At 41.3% G+C, this 22,471-nt stretch overlaps 2 protein-coding genes across 2 annotated transcripts in view; one reads left to right on the top strand and one right to left on the bottom strand.

Moving 5' to 3' along the window:
• The window catches only part of LOC114559231 (zinc finger protein 709-like), a 196,203-nt gene that overhangs the window by 77,602 nt on the left and 96,130 nt on the right, over positions 1–22,471 (bottom strand). The window lies entirely within an intron of this gene.
• Positions 16,379–20,205, top strand: LOC114558942 (gastrula zinc finger protein XlCGF8.2DB-like). Its single transcript, XM_028583262.1, has 3 exons — positions 16,379–16,443; positions 18,064–18,662; positions 20,174–20,205. Exons 1-3 carry the CDS (start codon positions 16,379–16,381, stop codon positions 20,203–20,205), a joined length of 696 nt encoding a protein of 231 aa, XP_028439063.1.

Genomic DNA, 22,471 nt, shown 5'->3' with positions numbered 1-22,471 from the left:
CAATCCAATACGTAATTTAGCAAAGACAGAAAATGTACTTTAAAGCTGTTACACTCCCTGTCAAACTACATAAAAGAAACTTCTATGGCATTCATGGTTTGTGTATGACCACAAAAAGTTTAACCTGGGCCACAACAATGAAAGCAATACTATCCCATCCATTACAGGCATAAAAGCTGTTAAAACATAAAATGTAAGCATTTTTAACACACTGGTATGGGATCGGTATGTGCCGATACTCAAGTTTGGGTATCGGAATTGGCAAGAGAAACATTATATCGGAACATCTCTAAATTTAACGCTTCTTCTGGAAAAGTACAAACATGTTTTTCACATAAGTAGAAATATCTCAGTCCTGCTAAAAGATTGTTTAACTTGTAAACTAAAAGTCCTTGTGAAAACTAGGAAAACAAAAACTGCCTCGTAGACTTCTACTTTAAGCACATTTGCTCCATGAGCTTGTTTTTTGGGAAGTGTGCTTGGGACAACAACCTCTTTCCATCCAGATTCATGAGAAGCTTCTGCATCACTTGGAAAGTGCATTTGAGCTCTGGTGGGTAACTTCACATTTTTACAGTCAAAAAAAGAAAAGAAAAACATTTGCATAGTAGACTTCCACTTTGAGCTACTTTACTCAATGAATCTTCTGCATCACTTCGAAAGTGCATTTGAGGTCTGCTGGGTAACTCAGGTTCAGACAGTATATTAGTCCAAATAACAGAGCACAGGCGTCCCCAACGTTTCCTAATTCACGGAGGACCTCCACACCTTTGATCAGGACACCAATGTCCTCTGGGTTACCTTCAGGCTCCGCACCCTCCTTCAGTATGACATACACCCCCATCACAGTTTGCTCCATGGAAGCACTGGCCTCGAGGTCTTTGGGATGTAATAGGTAAAATGTTTTATGTGTGCTTGAAGCTATGATGTCAATTTAAGCTCTGCACAGAATAGATTAAAATGGTCAGTCCAAACTTAAATAATTAAAGCACTTATGAATATTATAATTAATTTATACCAAGTCCGTTCTGAAAAAACGCAAATTCCTGTTACACACTGCACCTTAAATACCTCAACTTAAAACCATTAATTTATCCTCTGAATTTATCATACCAAGTAGGGATGTAACTCAACTCACAAATTGACGATTTAAAGTTCACGATTTTCTCACTACTTTAACGAAATTAAATGACTAAAAAACATTCGGTTTTTATTTAAATTGTGCAAAACAAGAGATGTGTCCTCTTACCAAAAGTGCAACTGAAATAGTATTTTATCTTAAATAAAAAAAAAATAGGCCATATGGTTACATTTTCATTATTTAAAATTAACTGAAATATTTTTCACCACTCATTTGCTTTTTTTAACAACAAAAAGAAACAGAAGGGTATTTTTTAATATTGAATGCAACACAAGGTTACGGAGCAGGACCCAAATGCAACACCAAGTCCCTTATCCAAATCTGACTATGGTGTCTCAAAGCGCAGCAAGTCTCCTCTGTCTCTTTAGCCGCAGACTGTTACATGTCCCGGTGTTGGAATCCTTTCCATTGAAATACAGTCACACGAAAGACCATCTAACCCTGATTAAGCAAGCTAAGGTTACCTGCTGTATGTTAACTGACGTTAAGAGCCAAGCCCTAGGCTGTTGCATCGCAAATTTCTTTTCTTTTATCTCAACCAGTTGTAATCTTAACACATTTAAATAGATTTTTTAACTGACTCACGATGCATTGTTACATCCCTAGAAGCAAGTAAATATGTGCTCTTTTCAACTGGTTTACAGCTTATTTGCCAAACATACGTAACTCACCATGTAATCCTTCACAAGTTTCTCGTGGTCTTTGTTCAAGAAGATGAACAAGGACTTGAGGACACATGCTTGTCTCGTTTGAATTGTGTCGTCCTGAGGAGAAAAAAAGGAAACTCCTTTTAGGCAATATTCTTTATTTTTGAGATTATTTTAAAAAGGCAACACATGGTGCTTTTTGAGTCCTACCCAAAAGGTTTACCATGGGATTTTATCCTTTACTTTAAGATCTCAGCTGACGTAATATAATAGCAGCTGCACACCAAAGGTATAAAGTAACGAATTACATTTAGTCATGTTACTGTAATTAATACTTTTGTGTACTTGTACGTTTTAAAATCTGTAATTTTACTTTATAGCACATTCATAGATTTGAGTAGAAAAAATAAATAAATAAAACTACTGCAGTGTACAATGGACAGAACAAACTTGCGCTGTAGCATTCCAGTCAAAAAGAAGACAGGGCTGATGCCATTTTTATTTTTCAGGTCCTAATGAGGTTCACAGACCAACTTAAGAGCTTGTAGCCACTTCCAACTGTAGTTCTTAAGCTTTTTATTACTTCTCTGTTGACGCCTTTCCTTTCTTCTCCCATTACATGTCAGAGCTCAATTTACTGTTGACATTCTTAGCGTCTTTACCAACTTACAGTACAACACAAAATAAAAGCACTATAAAAATTATATGGATTGTCTATAACGAACACCATGTTCGAACATAGGGATGCTCATAAGTGTACCTGGTACCAGAGCACCCTAGGCCGAAGGTCAATGATCGATTTCATAATCGTTTCATCTGATCTGAGGCCGTATGTTTTGGACACTCGGGTGAAGAGAGGGGCAGAGCTGTCAACCGATCACCATCTGGTGGTGAGTTGGGTCAGAGGGTGGGGGAAGACTCTGGACAGACCTGGTAAGCCCAAACGTGTAGTGCGGGTAAACTGGGAACGTCTGGAGGAGGCCCCTGTCCAACAGACTTTCAACTCACACCTCCGGCGGAGCTTTTCGTGCATCCCTGTGGAGGCTGGGGGCATTGAACCTGAGTGGACAATGTTCAAAGTTTCCATTGCTGAAGCTGCGGCGAGGAGCTGTGGTCTTAGGGTCTTAGGTGCCTCAAGGGGCGGTAACCCACGAACACCGTGGTGGACACGGTGGTCAGGGAAGCCGTCCGACTGAAGAAGGAGTCTTTCCGGGATATGTTATCCCGGAGGACTCCGGAGGCAGTTGCAGGGTACCGAAGGGCCCGAAGGGCTGCAGCCTCTGCCGTGAAAGAGGCAAAGCAGCGGGTGTGGGAGAAGTTTGAGAAGACATGGAGAAGGACTTTCGGTCGGCACCAAAGTGCTTCTGGAAAACTGTTCGCCACCCAGGAGGGGGGAAGGGGAACCATCCAAGCTGTGTACAGTAAGGATGGGACACTGTTGACCTCAACTGAGGAGGTAATAGAGGGTGGAAGGAGCACTTTGAGGAACTCCTGAATCCGACTAATACGCCCTCTATGTTAGAGGCAGAGCTGGAGGATAATGGGGGATTGTCGTCGATTTCCCAGGCGGAAGTCACTGATGTAGTCAAACAACTACACAGTGGCAAAGCCCCGGGGATTGATGAGATCCGTCCAGAAATGCTCAAGGCTCTGGGTGTGGAGGGGCTGTCCTGGTTGACACGCCTTTTCAACATTGCGTGGAAGTCTGGGACGGTGCCAAAGGAGTGGCAGACTGGGGTGGTGGTTCCCCTTTTAAAAAGGGGGACCAGAGGGTGTGTGCCAATTATAGGGGTATCACACTTCTCAGCCTCCCTGGTAAAGTCTACTCCAAGGTGCTGGAAAGGAGGGTTCGCCAATAGTCGAACCTCGGGTTGAGGAGGAACAATGCGGATTCCGTCCTGGTCGTGGAACAACGGACCAGCTCTTCACTCGCAAGGATCCTGGAGGGAGCCTGGGAGTATGCCCAACCGGGTCTACATGTGTTTTGTGGATTTGGAGAAGTCGTATGACCGGGTCCCCGGGAGATACTGTGGGAGGTGCTGCGGGAGTATGGGGTGAGGGGGTCTCTTCTCAGGGCCATCCAATCTCTGTACAACCAAAGCGAGAGCTGTGTCCGGGTTCTCGGTAGTAAGTCGGACTCGTTTCAGGTGAGGGTTGGCCTCCGCCAGGGCTGCGCTTTGTCACCAATCCTGTTTGTAGTATTTATGGACAGGATATCGAGGCGTAGTCGGGGTGGGGAGGGGTTGCAGTTTGGTGGGCTGGGGATCTCATCGCTGCTCTTTGCAGATGATGTGGTCCTGATGGCATCATCGGCCCTGCGACCTTCAGCACTCACTGGATCGGTTCGCAACCGAGTGTGAAGCGGTTGGGATGAGGATCAGCACCTCTAAATCTGAGGCCATGGTTCTCAGCAGGAAACCGATGGAATGCCTTCTCCAGGTAGGGAATGAGTCCTTACCCCAAGTGAAGGAGTTCAAGTACCTTGGGGTTGTGTTCGCGAGTGAGGGGACAACGGAGCGGGAGATTGGTGGGAGAATCGGCGCAGCGGGTGCGGTATTGCATTCAATCTATCGCACCGTTGTGGAAAAAAGAGAGCTTAGCCAGAAGGCAAAGCTCTCGATCTACCGGTCAGTTTTCGTTCCTACCCTCACCTATGGTCATGAAGGCTGGGTCATGACCGAAAGAACGAGATCCAGGGTACAAGCGGCTGAAATGGGTTTCCTCAGGAGGGTGGCTGGCGTCTCCCTTAGAGATAGGGTGAGAAGCTCAGTCATCCGTGAGGAGCTCGGAGAGCCGCTGCTCTTTGCGTCGAAAGGAGCCAGTTGAGGTGGTTCGGGCATCTGGTAAGGATGCCCCCTGGGCGCCTCCCTAGGGAGGTGTTCCAGGCACGTCCAGCTGGGAGGAGGCCTCGGGGAAGACCCAGGACTAGGTGGAGGGATTATATCTCCAACCTGGCCTGGGAACGCCTCGGGATCCCCCAGTCGGAGCTGGTTAATGTTGCTCGGGAAAGGGAAGTTTGGGGTCCCCTGCTGGAGCTGCTCCCCCCGCGACCCGACACCGGATAAGCGGACGAAGATGGATGGATGGATGGATAAAAATTATAACTTTATAGCTTGAACAATACTTTGTATTGGGTCATTTACAGGTGCTAAAAATCACAAGTCAGACCCCACTGCTGCATATCTATCTTACAGTGTATTACCCGTAATAGACAGCACTCAGCACTATTCCAGTTTGCAAAAGCAGAGCACAAAGCAGGGACAGAATCAGAAGATAAACTGCTGAGCACAGGGACAACATGGCAACTAACTAGACTTCATTCAGGAGAATAATTTTGTTGCTACCCCGTGCTCAGCTGTGTATCTCTGATCCTTCAAAAAAGGTAGAGTGCTGACCACTGTCTACTGCAGGTAACACCTATTAGTAGGCATAACTAGTGCAGTATCTCTTAACACCCCACTTTAAAAAAAATTACTTTGTACCTCCCTCAGTCTTTTAGATATGGGTCAGTGTTTTATTTTGTTATTGCAATTTAAATTTAGTAGATTTTTAGATGGGTTTACTTTTTTAATTTATGGTACCTTTTAATTAAGTAGAATATTGTTAAGAACATTGTACTATAAAAAAAGTGTATGAGCATAAATCAACACATTTCAATACAAACCTTGGAAATCTCCACCATGACATTTCTTATTTTCCTTCCAGCTGCTCCACCTTTGCCTCGAAATATCTCCATCAGGCGTGGAGAGTACTGGTCGAGAGCAGTGAACAGAGCTGGCCATCTGCTTTTGAAGTCTGCAATCAAAGGCTCTCCTTTAAGGATTTCTTGCCTCCTGTATGAGAAAGTCTTCTCCATTTTCAACTTCACGATATGCTCATTGTTCCTCTTTTTGATTTCTGAAAGCAGTGTGGCACTCTCTTTCTCCAGACTCTCAGTGGTTTCTCCTTTTGGATGCTGCGGACAGTAATTGACTTCTGCCCTTCGTGGTTTTTTCACATTCGACGTTGCCAAACGCTTGTCTTGGTTCTTGTTCTTTAGTGAATTTATTGTCACTTCAGGGCATCCTAGGCCTCTCAGTTTGGACCGTAAGTTGGCCATTTTTTATATTTAAGGCTAATCTTCCAGCCATAACAGCCATTGAATGATCCTTGCTCTCTCAGACAAGGATGCTTTTTTACAAGTGCTTCTGCAACGTCATTAAGATCACTGTCAGTTGGATAGACTTTGAAATTAAGAATTTCTTCAGACAGTCGTTCCAGAATGTGAGATTTCAGCTTTGGTGGCGGGCTCAAATAAGTTCCACTTGCACTGCAGTCAGCATTGGCAGTTTCCAGTTGTAGTTCAATTCAATTTTCAATTCAATTCAATTCAATTTTATTTATAGTATCAAATCATAACAAGAGTTATCTCGAGACACTTTACAGATAGAGTAGGTCTAGACCACACTCTATAATTTACAAAGCCCCAACAATTCCAACAATTACAGTAATTCCCTCAAGAGCAAGCAGTGCGACAGTGGCGAGGAAAAACTCCCTCTTGGGAAGAAACCTCGGACAGACCCAGGCTCTTGGTAGGCGGTGTCTGACGGGCCGGTTGGGGGTGTGATGAACAGTGGCAATAATAGTCACATTAATAATGGAACAGTGACTGGATGTAGCGGGAAGCTGCAGGGTTCAGCCGGAAGAAGCATGACATTGCAGGGCACCGCTGAGCTCGGCAGGGAGTGCAGCAGGACCACGGCGACAGCTGGAACCAGGATCTTGGTGCCAACGTTCTCCAAGGAAATACGCTGGGGAAAAAACATAAGGACTCGGGAGTAAACTCCCCAGAAGCTAGGATTAGTAACAAGCATTTCTGGGACTGGATACACACAAATAGTAATAGTAAAAGTAATAGAAAGGGAGAGGAGAGAGCAGCTCAGTGTGTCAAAGGAAGGAAGGAAGTCCCCCGGCAGTCTAGAACTATAACAGCGTAACTATAACAGCGTAACTAAGAGAGACAGGTCATAAGGAGAGGTAGCTTTTTCGGCTTAGAACTCTCCCCTGCCGGATCGGGCTTGGCTGGCCTGCCTCCCTCTACTTTGTTATGTATTATTAGTCTAACAATTATGAAGAGAAGCAGGTGGGCCAGTTAGGTGAACACTGCAACTCCTCACTCCCTAACTATAAGCTTTATCAAATAGAAGAGTTTTAAGTTCATTCTTGAAAGCGATTACAGTTTCTGCCCCGAACCCAGATCGGGAGCTGGTTCCATAGGAGAGGAGCCTGATAACTGAAGGCTCTTGCTCCCATTCTACTTTTAGAGACTCTAGGTACCACCAGTAACTCTGCATTCTGGGAGCGCAGTGCTCTAGTGGGACAATAAGGTATTAGGAGCTCTTCTAGATATGATGGTGCTAGACCATTTAGAGCTTTGTAGGTCAATAGAAGGATTTTAAACTCAATCCTGGATTCAACAGGAAGCCAGTGCAGAGAAGCTAATACAGGAGAAATATGATCTCTTCTCTTAGTTCTTGTGAGAACACGCGCTGCAGCATTCTGGATCAGCTGGAGAGTCTTAAGGGACTTATTTGAGCAACCTGACAGTAGGGAATTACAATAGTCCAGCCTGGACGTAACAAATGTTCAGACTCATAGTTGAAGGGAGGGACTGTAAAAACACTTGGCCACATGTGCAGCCGTGTAGATGGCGACGACCCCGATGATGAAGCAGGCTCTGTATTATCCGTGTCAACCGAGGAGACTGATGAGGAATCAGTAAGGCTCTGGACTGCTAGAGGTTGACGCATCGTTGAGTCGTCTTCTGAAGAACTTTGCAAGTAGACCACCTTTAAAGTCGCTTTGTCATCAATTTCAGATATCACGGACAGAGTTATGAACTCCTTTCCAAAATCAACATCTTGATATTGAAGACGAAAATCTTGCTCTATACCAAAATTAGTCTTTATAGTCTGGTACAATTGGATCCTGGTATCCCTGCTGGCAGGATTAGCTTTCTGGCATCATCTTCACCCAGAATGATCCTCAGTCTCATAGGATGGCTCATTGTGGAGACCTGAACACACACACAAAAAAAAATAAATAAAAAAATCCCTTTTATGACAAACTGTGCCTTGTAATGTTAAATCTATTTGACGGGTACAATACACATGTCCTTAGCATTAACAGAGTAGGCTATAAGTTAATTTTCCTATGTCCCTTCCTCAGCAGGAGTGAGACTAACATCTTTGTGGAAAGGAAAACCTAACACTAGGGCTGTGCAATTAATCAAAATTTGATTTGATTATGGTTTTGCCTCCCAATGATGACAAAAACAGAATAATTGAGAAAAATTATTTAGCTCATTACGTTTTGCAAATAAACTTATTTTCTCGTGTTCTGAATGAAAAAAAAAAAGTTTCAATAGGGCAAATTAAGGCAAAGTTTATTGTTGGATGTGTTTTTTACTGTTGATTTATTTTACTTTTCCCACAGTTTTTTAAGTTCAATAATAGCAAAATCTTTCCAGAAATCGAGTAATTGTGATAAATTATCGTGATTTCAATATTATTTTTTTAAGATTATTTTTTCAGCATTTATAGGCCTTTATTTGGATAGGACAGCTTAGACTTGAAAGGGAAGAGAGAAGGGGAATGACCTGCAGCAAAGGGCCACAGGTCTGAGTCAAACCTGCGTTCGCTGCATCGAGGAGTAAACCTCTATATATGGGCGCCCGCTCTACCAGGTGATCTAACCAGGGGCCCGAGATTTCAATATTGACCAAAATAATCGTAATTTAATTTTTTCCCCATAATCGAGCAACCCTAACACAGTAGTATACAAACCCCAACACAAGAATAAAAAAAGAAATCACAAAATTAGGACACCACCACAACAAAACATTTTATGCGTGATGGCTACATGATTGGGTTGATTGTGGGGGAAAATACTTACAAAATTCCGTATTACTCCCATTTTCCGTGCAATTTAGGGTGTCTCTCTTTAGAGAAACCAGACGCAGGCCTCCCACAGAATAGGCAGCTAACGGGTAGTCATCAAGTAGTTCCCCATGCTCAATCAGAGCCACCTCTTTCACATGTGATGTGTCCAGTTCAAACGCTCTAAAATGCTCTCTATACCAACTGGAGAACTTTTTCACAATAAAATGGATCTGACCTTGCAAAACACAAATCTGCAGAATTTCAGCTAACTCTGGCATACCAAATAATTGCCCATGGACAAGAATCATTCCCTTGTTGTAATTCATACCATTGTATGAAACATAGTTTGTAATGTGGACATCGTTCTCATCTGGTAGTCGTTGCTTACTAGCAGCTGCAATGTCACTTTGCAAAACATCTACTGGTACTGATGAGACACGCGTTACCACCAAAGGTGTCCTATGATCAAGAGAGTGCAAGTCAGAGGCAATCACAAGCTGATGTTTTCTGGCAAGTGTGAGAGGTATGTTTTCAAAACAGTTGGTATGGCGAGCAATCTGTTTTAAGACACTATGTTTTGCCTCAAATCTTAATGTCCACTTATGGACAAGAGGGCCAAAAAGGCGAATCAGAACAGCATAGTGCTCCAAAAAATGATGTTTAGGGAGAAGATTGTTATTGGGGAAAAAGCTTATTATTATTATTGGTATCTCTGACAATGTTCATCAATTTTGCACTCAAGGTAAGATACTGACTCAGCAGTGTGGACAGGGGCTACAACAAGCTCCACTATGTCTTTGAGATCCAAAACAACATGCCATGCAGGTTCATCCTCCGGCACAAGTGGACCAACGATTAGAGATAACAATCGAAGCAGAGCCCAATTCTCGTGTGCGTTTCCACTAATGCTTTTTTTTACTGAGAAAGTCTGAGGTATTGGGTGAGGCCTATTTGTTTTATCTGCCCATTTATACTCAAAAGTCTGGATCAAATTGTTAAGTTTTTCTAAACTGAAATACTTTTTTGAAATCAAAAGAGAAAAACAATACGCTAGCTCTACAGGTATTATGCCCTCAAATAGATCATAGGCAAGATCAGGAGGGTAGCCTGCAGTAACATGAAAATGGGAGAGATTCTTACTCAACACACATTCACGTTTAACACCATAGCATGCACTTGCTTTTTCCAATGCACACTTCAAATGTGCTTCATGGAGTTCCCGCGTTCTTAGCTCAAAACGACTAGTTGTCATCAACTGAATTTCTGTTTTCTTAGCTGTACAGAATCTACAGAAGTATTCACCAGAGAAACTTTCTACAAAACCTGCCAGGCCATGGGCCCCCAGGTTATCAGCTATAACACAACTGACAGTGCCTTTGATACACTCATTCAACTGACTGATGAACACACCATGTTCCTCCAAAATTACCAGATCTTTCAAAAGTGGATTCAACACTTCTTGGAAACCAAATTTCCTCAAGTCATCACTTTTACAAAGAACAGCCAAATAAGTTGATGATAGAGCAGAATGAGAGCCAGGCGGTAAATTGTCTAAGACCCGGTATACCCCACAAAGCTTATGCTTCTTGCGCGAAGTCCCAAGAGGATTACAAACCTCAAACTCGTCAATATAAAGTTTAATGGAAATTCTCAACTTATCAACTGCTAGAAAGCTATTTCTTTTATAATTTTCACCATCTCGAAAAGACCTGTAAACTCTCTGATCACCATGCAAAGCTTCTGTGCTTTCTTGAGCTGTGTGTTCTTCAATCACTTTATCCAGTAATTTATTGTGACTCAGTATTTCCTGCAATAACTGTAATAATGGAACATATTGAAACGACCTCCTTTGTTCTACAGATAAAACATATTCAACAGGCTCTACAACTCTAAAATGTACCTTGTAATATTGTTTTCTTTTATGAGGTGTGGCAAGAGGGCCGCACTTTTCAAAACTTCTAGTGACAGGGTGAGAAACATACACAGAATTAGCAAGTTCTTCGACAACTGCCTGACCAATATTGAGGTTATGCCTTTTAAAAATGTCAGCAATTGTACACTTTGTGACAGGTACACTAGCTAAACTTAAAAAATTTAACTCTTCCAAAAACTCATCTAATCCTTTTGCTGGAATATGAAATATTGCTGCTATTTTCCGCTCAATTACTTCTGGCAGATTTTCAACAGGTTCAATATCACTGTAACACATCTTTCAAGCTATAATCAGGAGTAGGATTTTTTTCCATTGAAATGCCAAATTTTTAACTGATGATGAGTTTGTATTAACAGCAAAATGCGAAAGTTGAACAGACAAAACTGGAGGAAATTGGCTAACAAGGAGGCTATATATATATATATAAATATAAGACCAAATATACTTCTAATAACTTCAGCTAAATCACTAATCCTCCAACGCTGATGTGTGTACATATGGCACCAGATAAACAATTTGATAAAAATATATAAATATTTTTAACTTATCATGTATTTTATGAGGTACGTCTCAGAGCATGGGGACAGGACTTGTTCTAAATGACTTGCCTGTAGAAATAAAATAATTGAAAAAATAAATACATTTTGATTTGAATTTTTGGTGACAAATGATAAACACTTAAAATGTTAAAAACATAAGCAATATTTATGTTGCAAATAGGCATTTCAGTATTTGTAGTTACACATAACAGACGTTACTCAACTTAATGCAGAGCGCGCTCTATATATCTGTATTACACACACACACACATATATATATATATATATATATATCTGTATTACACATATATATCATTTTGAGGCTACAGATTTATCTATAACTTGCTTCGTATTACCTTGCCAGAGCTGCTGCGACAGACCTGTTTACCCTCCAGTTTTAATCTTACAGTAACGTTATTTAGCCAGACCCCTAACCGAAAATCTCCGAGAAGCGCGGTTGTCGTCGTCACACTCTGTTGTAAAAAAATAAAACGTTACAATAACAACGAGTCCGCGGATATATTAGCTACAGTCTTGCACTATAGCTTGAGCTATAAAAAGTTAAAAGCATTAAAAGTTATGATCACTTAAGCCTAACGTTAACCGCTCAAAGCCATGTTCAAAATACATTTCACTGTGGCTATGACTAGTTGCTGGCACTCTCCCTCTTACCCTCCCGCCCTGCAGAGCAACTTACAACTTGGTTGTACATTTTATTTATTTATTTATATCCATTTCTTTTTACATGCAGCAAAAAAGTTATTACGAGAAACAATTTACCCGGAGTGAAAATTATTGAAACCTAGCAAGGCGCAGTTAAGCTAGCAAATGTCCATGTTAGCTAGTTAACTGAGAAACGACAAAAACACAAATTATATTGTAACGTTAAGCCAAGAGAAAACAATTGCACTGAGAAACGTTTCACAAAGGCCAATGACTATTATCACTCACCAAGTTAAATTAAATTCATGTTTAAATATATGTATTACTTACACGTGGATGGAGGATGGAAAACTATGCAGCTGTAGTCATCCTTCTCCGCTAGCTAATGTCCTGACTTGTGTCCAATGTCAGCGTCATGTCCCCGCTTCCCATTCATTTCTATGGAATCAGCCGTGCAATGCATTCTGGTAGCGTCGCGGGAAACGCGGAGCGTCGAGAGACCCGCTCATTCTCATGTAGTTGAATCAGTTTAATCCAACCAACGTTGTGCAAATGAGTAGCGGCAGGCTCGGCTCACCGCCACCGCAGGCAGTTTGGACTTACATTATCTGTTTAGGTTTAATTATTAATTTTAACTAGCATGTTAGTTAGCAATAATTAGCCTGTGCCTATGTTATCTCCTTACATATACCTACACTCTCCGTCTCTGTAAGATTGGAAATGATTGAGATTTCTCTTGTCACAGCTACCAGAAGACTTACAACTTTTAGACACGTTGCTCACGTCACATTTACGTTGTCTGTCAGTTGGAGGCTGCGCAGTAAAGCAAGAGATCACCGGAAAAGTGCTTCTAATATCCTTCACTGGTCTCCGTCCAGAGCAACGGGGTCTATTGGTCCATTGTATATATGTCAATGGCGTCATTGTGTACCGACAGGATCTTCTTCTTTGTAGTTTATTGGCGGTTGGCAAACCAACATAAATGTGCATTACCGCCACAACTGGACTGGAGTGTGAACGAGAGATAAATGCAGAAAATAAATAAACCAAAAAAAAATTGGTAAAAATACTGACCCACCGAACGAATATTCGGGTCCAGTCCTAGTGTATATATGGATATAGAAGCTATGTGTGTATACATGGATATAAAAGCTATGTGTGTATACATGGAAATAGAAGCTGTGTGTGTATACATGTATATAGAAGCTATGTGTGTATACATGTACGAAAGCTATGTGTGTATTAGAGCTGGGTGATTTCTTTCCCTAAAAAAATCTGCGATTAAAACTCGATATTCAATTGTAAATATATTTTAAAAATATATATTTATTGTATTTAATTAAAGTGCATCAACATAAACAAAATTGCCAATGCAAACCCTTTCTCTAAGTGAAAAGTCTGTGCAGTGTGCAACAAAGATTGTTAAACATCCAAATTATTTATACTGTATTTGGATTAAAAAAATATAAAAAATCGATTTTTTGAAAATATGAATTGATTTGACTTACCAACTCGATTTTTAAATCAAATCGATTTTTTTCTCAGCCCTAGTGTGTATACATGGATATAAAAGCTACGTGTGTATACATGGATATAGAAGCTGTGTGTGTGTATACATGTATATAGAAGCTACGTGTGTATAGATGGATATAGAAGCTACGTGTGTATAGATGGATATAGAAGCTACGTGTGTATAGATGGATATAGAAGCTACGTGTGTATAGATGGATATAGAAGCTACGTGTGTATATATGGATATAGAAGCTACGTGTGTATACATGGATATAGAAGCTATGTGTGTATATATGGATATAGAAGCTACGTGTGTATACATGGATATAGAAGCTATGTGTGTATATATGGATATAGAAGCCATGTATATATACATTAGAGTCCGGATCGGGCCGAATTTTTCTGTCCGAGCCCGGCCCGAGCCCAACAGGCATTAAGAAATTTGTGTCCGAGCCAGACACAGTTTAAAATCTCATTTTTTTCTGATACTAATGACACATGTAGGCTACGTTTGTTTGTGTGGAAAGCCAGCTTTTATTAAGGAACTGTAGGAAGCCATTCGGAAATGTCAACAGATGAGCGCATCAGCGTGCACGGGGCAACAAGCGCACGTTAATAAGCTGTTAAAATGTTCAGTGTGTTACCCTTTCCTGCCTGCTTTGTTTCTGACCGTGATCAGAAAACCAGGGGAGACTCGTTACTCCAGGGCTGATTTTATAAAATGAATAACGTCGGGGTTAAAATCCTGTTTCTGGTGAGCAAATGCCCTGGGACCTTGAACTTGGCTTTCAGTCTGGGCTTTATTTCGGACACCGCACACACTGTGTACAAAACTTAAACTTATTCCACCAACTCTGCACTGGTTGCATCTACAACACGTCTGCTTCCTCTCTCTCTCTTCTGATCACTTTCCACATGCGCTGAGCTCTCTGAAAGGAGCCGCAGCACCATTTTACAACAAATGCCTTATCACGCTGATGTGACCGAAACCGACCATCATTTCTAAATATCTGTCCCGGCCCAGTCCGTCGGGTCCCGTCGCACTCGGGTCGGGTATCCATGCCTTAGTATACATGGATATAGAAGCTACGTGTGTATACATGGATATAGAAGCTATAATCTTTGAGCAACAAATAGGGCTGTGCAATTAATTGAATTTTGATTTATTATAAATTTGATTACCAAACGATCACCACAATGGTATAATCGAGAAACGATTATTTTGCCATGTTCTGTTTTGCAAGAACACTCTTATTTTGTCTTGTTTTCTGAATGCGTAACATCCTCACATGCACATCCGCCCCTCCCGAAGCCAGTCAGGGAGGCAAGTCATGTATCAAGTGCATATCATCCGCTGGAATTTAAAAACTCAGCGCGAGTAAAGATGGCAGCAGCGTTTGGTGGGCAAAACAAGGCAAAACCAACTCAGTTGTCTGGGAACAGCTACCGTTAGCTAACCCTGCGGTCCCTCTGCCAGACCCTTAATCTTTCGGATTTTGGTCTGGATTTCCAGTCTACCCGTTTACATGCAGTCTAAAACAGGATGTTTTTTTTTTTTTTTTTTTAAGTTTCCCAGTTTTAAAGTTGTTTTCAAAGGTATTAAAAGGAGGACGTGTTGGAGCGTGTGAACACAGCATCCCTCTTTCATTCTGCAGTAAAAACCCTGATGGAGACACACGTTCTGAATGTGTGTATACATCTCCAAAGAATGCTTCTAAATCCTGAATATTACCGATGTATCGCACTCATCTTAATCAGAAAATGCAAAATTCACATGACCCGTATTAAATGTATAATATTGTCATATTCAGAATGATAGTGTAATATAAGTGTGCAGGTAAACCTAGTCGTCTCACTCTACCTGTATATACAGTATGCACATGTAAAGGAGTTAATGTTGGCCAGCAGATGAAGTGCTCCTGTTCCTTTGGCTTGCCGATTTCTGGTTCTGTGTTTCCCGGGGCCAGCGCCAGCTTGGGGACGGCATGGGCTTAGTTTACCCAAAGGTGCGTCTTGCCCACAATCAGAAGTTTATAAAAGTTATTCAACCACGAACGGCTAGAGCGAGCTTCTGATAGTTTCTGAAATCAGTCTTGTACTTTTTGCCTTTTTTGCTGTTTTCAAAATGTTTTTTTGTGCCCAATCAAATGTTTTATGCTCACTATTCATCTCGTAGCTGGTTGGCTCGGTTCCAGACTTAAAACTCTTTATATCAGCAGTTTTCGAAATGTCAATGAAACAATTGAATGGGGATAAACACTTCCGGAACCAGCGCCATTGTGTGAGCGGTCCTTATTGAGCTCTATAGGTTCAGAGCTCTGAAGCAGACTCGTCCGTTGCTTTGTGTCTACTCTCTCTGTTTTCCACCTCCGATGTGGAGCACGGTACAACCGCTTCCCTAAACTTTGACTTAGCCAGAGTCCCAAACGGGGATCTCTCCGTCTGTAGACGGTCTAGATAAGATACTGCCATATGATCAGAGTAACAACGTAAGCCTAACGCCAGAAACACACCGCATGCTGAAGCGCCATGAATAGCCGTGAAGCACCGTGAGGCTGTTTTCATTTCACCATCATGCATTTATTTGTATACAATTTAGTGGTTATCGGCTGCAGCGAGGGACAGATTACTATGGCATAATTCGGAGGAAGCAGCATGTCACTAAAATGAGAAGAGCTGGTCCACCTTCAAGCCAATCCACCTTAAGTTAGTGAGCCTGTGTTGAAGTTGTAGCAAGTAAGATACGGGAACTTGGCTTGGGTCTTTAGGAGTTTTAGCATATATTCACTGACAGATAAACTGTAAACAGACTGTGCTGCTACGTTCACAGCTACAACTTTACTGCTACTTCATACTCATCAACAAACGCACCTTTTACACCTTTCACACTCTTTCCCTCTCTCTCCAACACGCACTTTTAAACGAGACGGCTGGAGCGGCCGCTGTATGCACATCACGCAAGTGTGTGTGTGTGTGTGTGTGTGTGTGTGACACTGTTTCTGCCGCTATGTACGTGAATTATCATGCGGCACGTGTGTGCCGAAGACACTGAGTGGACGCCCGTCCCGTGCGTCGGTTCCCTGGATGTGTAATAATAACAGTCGGCTCATTGTCCAAATGCTCTCCCGTTGTTTTTACGTTCATATGCGTAGGCGGTCCACAAAAACAGTAAGGCGATACGCCTAAGCCGTATAATAGAAAACTAAAACCCTGCATTTAGTTAATAAGCATTCAGCCCACCTATTTCTTATACCTGCCCACCGTTCAGACTAACAACAGAGGCTTGTTAACTACTAACAAAAACCCAGATATATTTAGTCTACAGTCATTGAAGACAAACAAAATCAACATATCCTTAAATTTGAGGAACTGTCTTCTTAAAATTTTTGAATAATTTTCAGTGTTGGATTTTGCCACATTTAATGGAATTGTAGATGTTACATTGTACAAATATTCACACTGTCGGTGTTTCAGCTTTATCTCAAGATGTTCTGGAAGTTATTGTTGGTGAAGAGGAGCAGCAGGAGGGTAGCGCCAGTGTGGACCAGCAGGAGCCAGAGCCCCCCCCACACATTAAAGAGGAACAGGAGGAACTGTGGAGTAGTCAGGAGGGAGAGCAGCTTCAAGGGCTGGAGGAGGCTGATATCACCAAGTTCCCATTCACTCCTGTCCCTGTGAAGAGTGAAGATGATGAAGAGGAAGCTAAGTCCTCACAGCTTCATCAGAGACAAACTCAACACATGGAAACAGAAGGTAATTGTGACGTTTTGAAGGAGAGCGGAGAACCTCCGTCAGGTTTGAGAAGTCATGTGACTGTGCGTTGATGTATTCACACAGCAAAAATTAACGCTTACAGACAAATAATCAGTGCAACTGTCTTCTGTTATCTGAGCCAGTGGAAGCATGTAGATGTTAAACAGAAGAGGCCCCAGAATGGAGCCTTGGAGAACTCCGCATTTCATATTAGTCCGCTCAGATGTTTATCTATAGACACAAAGTAGTCCCTGTTCTTTAAGTAGGATTCAAACCGGACCAGAACATTAAATAAGAATAAGATAATCCTCAGGTATAATTGTCAGTCTTTACAGCACTCAGGCTGAAAGTTAGAAGTCAGAAACATGAAATACCAGGTTTTTTTACCACGTAAAGAGATTTGAAAAGACACTCTGTACTGTTGATTCTGTCTCTCTGTGTCTGTGTTAACGTCGCTCTCTGTGTGTTTCCTGTTTCCTGCAGATGTGCAGCAGCTGTCAGTGGTTAAAGAAGAGGTTCCCCCTGAGCAGCAGGAGTGTAGCTCCAGTGTGGACCAGCAGGAGCCAGAGCCCCCCCCACACATTAAAGAGGAACAGGAGGAACTGTGGAGTAGTCAGGAGGGAGAGCAGCTTCAAGGGCTGGAGGAGGCTGATATCACCAAGTTCCCATTCACTCCTGTCCCTGTGAAGAGTGAAGATGATGAAGAGGAAGCTCAGTCCTCACAGCTTCATCAAAGACAAACTCAACACATGGAAACAGAAGCTGATGGAGAGGACTGTGGAGGACCAGAACCAGCCAGGAACTCACATCCACTTTTACAACCAGAGACTGAAGACCAGACTGGAGACTCTTCTGAACCTGAGACTGATGACAGTGCTGATTGGAAGGAGACCAGAGAACCTCAGTCAGCTTTAAACTCTCTGAAACGTGATTCAACATGTAAAAAAACATTCAGCTGCTCTGAGTGTGGGAGAAGATTTGGCTTCAAGTCACATCTGAAGAACCACATGAGAATCCACACAGGAGAAAAACCTTTTAGCTGCTCTGAATGTGGTAAAGCTTTCACTGAAAGGGGACACCTGAAGACACACATGAGAGTCCACACAGGAGAGAAACCTTTTAGCTGCTCAGTCTGTAATAAATATTTTACACTGAATGAAAATTTACAGAAACACATGAGAGTCCACACAGGAGAGAAACCTTTTAGCTGCTCAGTTTGTAATAAATCTTTCACACTGAATGAAAATTTACAGAAACACATGAGAGTCCACAGAGGAGAAAAACTTTTCAGCTGCTCAGTCTGTAAGAAATATTTTACACAGAGAGGACATTTACAACAACACATGAGAATCCACACAGGAGAGAAGCCTTTTAGCTGCCCTGAGTGTGGTAAAGCTTTCACTGAACGTGGAACCCTGAAGACCCACATGAGAACTCACACAGGAGAGAAACCTTTTAGCTGCTCAGTCTGTAAGAAATCCTTTACACAGAGAGGAAATTTACAAAAACACATGAGAATCCACACCGGAGAAAAAAGATTCAGCTGCAGTGTTTGTAACAAAAGATTTGCCTTGTGTTCTCATGTCAAAACACATAAATGTGTTGGTCAGATGGAAACAGAAGCTGATGGAGAGGACTGTGGAGGACCAGAACCAGCCAGGAACTCACATCCACTTTTACAATCAGAAACTGAAGACCAGACTGGAGACTCTTCTGAACCTGAGACTGATGACAGTGCTGATTGGAAGGAGACCAGAGAACCTCAGTTAGCTTTAAACTCTCTGAAACATGATTCAAGATGTAACAAAAAATTTAGCTGCTCTGAGTGCGGGAAAAGGTTTGGCCGCAAGATACATCTGACGAAACACATAACTCATGCAGAAGAAAAACCTTTCAATTAGGCCTGCACGATAAATCGTTATTAAATAGTTATAAAATCGCGATCTCGATTCACCCCTGTTCACGATTTAACTTTTAAATTACTTCCTTCAATTAATTTATTGAAAGCATTTGACATTCACATTAACGTGATTTGGAATAATTTCACCCTAGGGTCCTTTACACCACGACCTCGAGCCAAACACCCCCGCAGAAGCTTTTTTCACCTGGGTCGAACATTGGGCGAGTTAGCGTAGAGTAGCGTTATCAGCTAGAGTGTATCTTTTACTTTACCCCACTAATAATACCCGAAATATACCAAACTTCTACAATAGTACAAATAGGTTATGTGCTCATAAAATGATGGATTGGAAAGTTTGTAAGTACATCAGAAGTTTATTTAAACACTTGCCTGCTGGCTTCTGCTCTCTACTGCTACCGGCAGTAAGACGAGTCTACAAATTACAACACCAAAAAGAGATACAACAAAAATATTTATTAATTTAACTTATTTTTTAAAAGTGCTGTAGTACAACTAGCAGGAGACAAGTTATAATTAAGGTAAGTTTGGAGACACTACCTTATTTAATCTTTAAATTAATAAATAGTTTTTGTTATATCTCTTTTCGGTATTTTAAACTCTGATCTCCCATTGGTTCCTGGACCCTAAACACAGTATGAGGTCTGAGCCTATAAAACTTTCTGACACACAGAAACCTGTGTCTTTCACTAGTGATATGTTACTGAAAGGATGACACTTCGCAGCGCTGCCGAGAAATCCACAGCTGTTTGAGCTGAATAGTATCTTCATGGTACTAAAGGGGGGTCCTGGTGAAGGAGATTTTCTGCAGAGGTCAAATCACCCTGTTTTCCAAGGAAAGTAGGATGTCGCTCCGAATCCAGCTGCCGAAGGGAGATTTTCTGTTCGTTAAATCACGGGCCCGTGTTTTTAACTCGCTTTCTGCTCATCGTGGAGGATCCGCCGAACAAACTAAGTGAACTACACATCCAAAAGTAAGAGGCTTGATAGTGTTCTGGGCAGATTAGAACAGGGTGTGTATTTTGTTTAATGAGTAATTTGCTATTGTTGCTATTTGTGTTGCCCTTAATGTGATCTGATAATACGGTGCTATTGCTGCACGCTTTGATTATGAGTCTGTTTGGCTGTGAATGTATCTCTTATCCAGATATTGTTGAAGTTGTGTTGAAACTGTGTTGAACTGTAGCTTTTACTTCCCACCTTGGAGAACTTTAATTACTGTACTAGTGGAGCCATAATCCAGTCAGTCAACTACAGTGGCGATATAAAAGACATATATCATTGACCTGTGGAACGGCTGAGGGCCTGGTTATGGTTACCCCGGAGTCAGCTGTGTGCTCGCAGAAAGGAGTGGAGAATAGCACTCTCTCTCGTTAAACACAACCTCAGATTCTGATGTAACTTTGTGTTAAGTGAGAATCTCGAGTAAACAAAGAGAGTGATTATTTTCAACCCCAAAGAGCTTAAGATTTCCAAGTGTTTTCTTTCTTTCAATTGTGTTTTCCCTCCATTTCTGTCTCTCTCTCCCTCGCTACACACATACACGTACGTGAATAGCTAAACCGCTAGCCCATAGCGAAGTAGCTATAGTCAGGGCTCGACATTAAGGCTTGTCCGCTTGTCCGGGACAAGTGGATTTTTTGTAGGGCAAGTGGAAGAGAAATTTACTTGTCCCACTGGACAAGTTAAAACTCAAACAAACTAAAATATCATTTTAGTTCACGTCATGTGCCACTCATTACGTCTATGTTACCGATTTGAAACGATAATTTCTTTCCCCCGCAATCCCGGGCAGCGGACCGCTAACGTTAGACCCAGCCCACTGTTCAGCTCGTTCTCTGGAAGCAATGCAGCATGAAAGCACGGTGAACCTGCCGGTGTTAGTTAGCTAACGTTAGCTTGCTAACTAACTCCGCCTTAACGTTACCTCCTCGTCACATCGTTGACAGAAAAGGAGAGACCCGGTGCTAATACGGCACCGGTGCCTTAACCACCGTTATCTACCGGACCGAATTGCAACGCGGTGCCACTGAAATGCCTGCGCTTCTCTCGGATGCTCCAAAAACGGACGTTAGAGGCAACCTAAACATCGCCGCATGTTACGCTAGTTAACACTACACTCAACAGCAAGTAACGTTAGCCTATTGTTAGCTAGCAGCTGGAGTAAACAGTTAAAATGCTGAAAGCTAAACTGTGTTAAAGTGTGTCTGTATTTCACTGGAGAGGAACATATGACAGTGTGCCGCTGCTGTTGTCGGAAAAACACAGATGTTGCGTTCACTTGAAATTCGCCCCGCCAGCGTCGTGCTGCATTCAAAGTTGTTGTAAAATGCCCTTTTTCCTATCCACTGGTTCTTTTTGTCGTTTAACAGGAACTTACTGGTGAAATAAGTTATTGTTATAAGTTATTGTTGTTACATTTTTAATAAATCATTTAATTTTTCCTTAGCAATAAACAAGCCGTTCTATAATGTCGTTTTTTTTGCTCCTTTTTGAACAAAAATAATAAACAAAATATGCGGATTAAATATCAGGTAATAATCAACTGTAAAATAGCTACACCTTTTTAAAAGGATCCTTTCGGTAAATCAGCCTCTGCCGGGAAGAAATTTGTGAAATTGTATAAAAAAAGTTAACACCAACATTTAGTGGCAAATTCCATTGTTATGTCTACAAAATTATTTTAGATATAGTAGAAGTTCAAGTCACCACTACCTCTGGTCAAAATAATGATTTAGTATCTCAGAATATAAACTAAGAATCTCAAAGTAAGGAGAAAATGTCAAATATTGATTTAGAATCTCAATATATTGGCTTAGTATCTCAATATATTAATTTATCTCAAAATATTGACTTAGTATCTCAATATTGACTTAATATCTCACTATATTGTTCAGTATCTCAATATATTGATTTATCTCAAAATATTGACTTAGTATCTAAATATATTGACTTATCTCAAAGTATTGACTTAGTATCTCAATATATTGACTTAATATCTCACTATATTGATTTAACTCAAAATATTGACTTAGTATCTCAATATATTGACTTAATAACTCAGAATATTGACAAAGAATCTCAAACCAATAAGAATATTTAAAATATTGACTTACAATCTCAATATATTGACTCAATATCTCAAAGTATCGACTTAGTATCTCAATATATTGACTAAGTAACTTAGAATATTGACTAGGAATCTGAAAGTAATGACAAACTTTAAAATATTGAATTAGAATCTCAATATATTAACTTCTGCACACCGGCGTGCAACATATTACTTTGTATTATGGAGTCTGGAGATCCTTTTTTCTTGTTGAAGGGGAAATCTATTGTTGGGGCACGTTTCTTTCTACTGTTTTTCAACAGAATTGTATTAATGTTGATAGTGTTTGGATGCTTTCAACGGTTTGTTCAAATTCTGCATTAGCAAAACACAATT

Source organism: Perca flavescens, chromosome 7 (genome assembly GCF_004354835.1).
Source record: "Perca flavescens isolate YP-PL-M2 chromosome 7, PFLA_1.0, whole genome shotgun sequence".
NCBI lineage: Eukaryota > Metazoa > Chordata > Actinopteri > Perciformes > Percidae > Perca > Perca flavescens.
This window is presented reverse-complemented; position numbering and strand designations above follow the sequence as displayed.